The sequence below is a fragment of the Penaeus monodon genome, chromosome 19, assembly GCF_015228065.2.
Source record: "Penaeus monodon isolate SGIC_2016 chromosome 19, NSTDA_Pmon_1, whole genome shotgun sequence".
Classification (NCBI taxonomy): Eukaryota; Metazoa; Arthropoda; class Malacostraca; order Decapoda; family Penaeidae; genus Penaeus; species Penaeus monodon.
The window spans coordinates 35,192,716-35,193,045 of NC_051404.1; the positions used below are offsets into that span (position 1 = coordinate 35,192,716).

The 330-nt window shown below is 53.6% G+C and overlaps 1 protein-coding gene across 1 annotated transcript in view; it reads left to right on the top strand.

The window, feature by feature from the left end:
• The window catches only part of LOC119585191 (neuropeptide CCHamide-1 receptor-like), a 50,455-nt gene that overhangs the window by 47,912 nt on the left and 2,213 nt on the right, over positions 1 to 330 (top strand). Inside the window, exon 4 of the mRNA XM_037933840.1 lies at positions 3 to 277. Coding sequence (XP_037789768.1) covers positions 3 to 277 — 275 coding nt within the window. The remainder of the gene's footprint in view (positions 1 to 2; positions 278 to 330) is intronic.

The window sequence follows — 330 nt, forward strand, 5'->3', positions numbered from 1 at the left end:
AGGTAACGGCTGCCTCATCGTCATTTTCGTGAAGAACAAAACCCTGAGAAATGTCCCCAACACCTACATCATCTCCCTGGCCCTCGGAGACCTCCTGGTGCTCTTCTTCAGCGTGCCCTTCGTCTCCACCATTTACACGATCGAGTCCTGGCCCTACGGAACCTTCGAGTGCAAGTTTAGCGAGTTGGTGAGGGATGTGTCGGTCGGGGTGACTGTCTTCACCCTGACGGCGCTGTCGGCGGATCGTTACCTCGCCATCGTCTCTACTGTTCGCAGGGTGGGAGATCTGTTTTGCAGGTTTTGTTGCTTTTGTTGTTGTGTTTGTTCTTC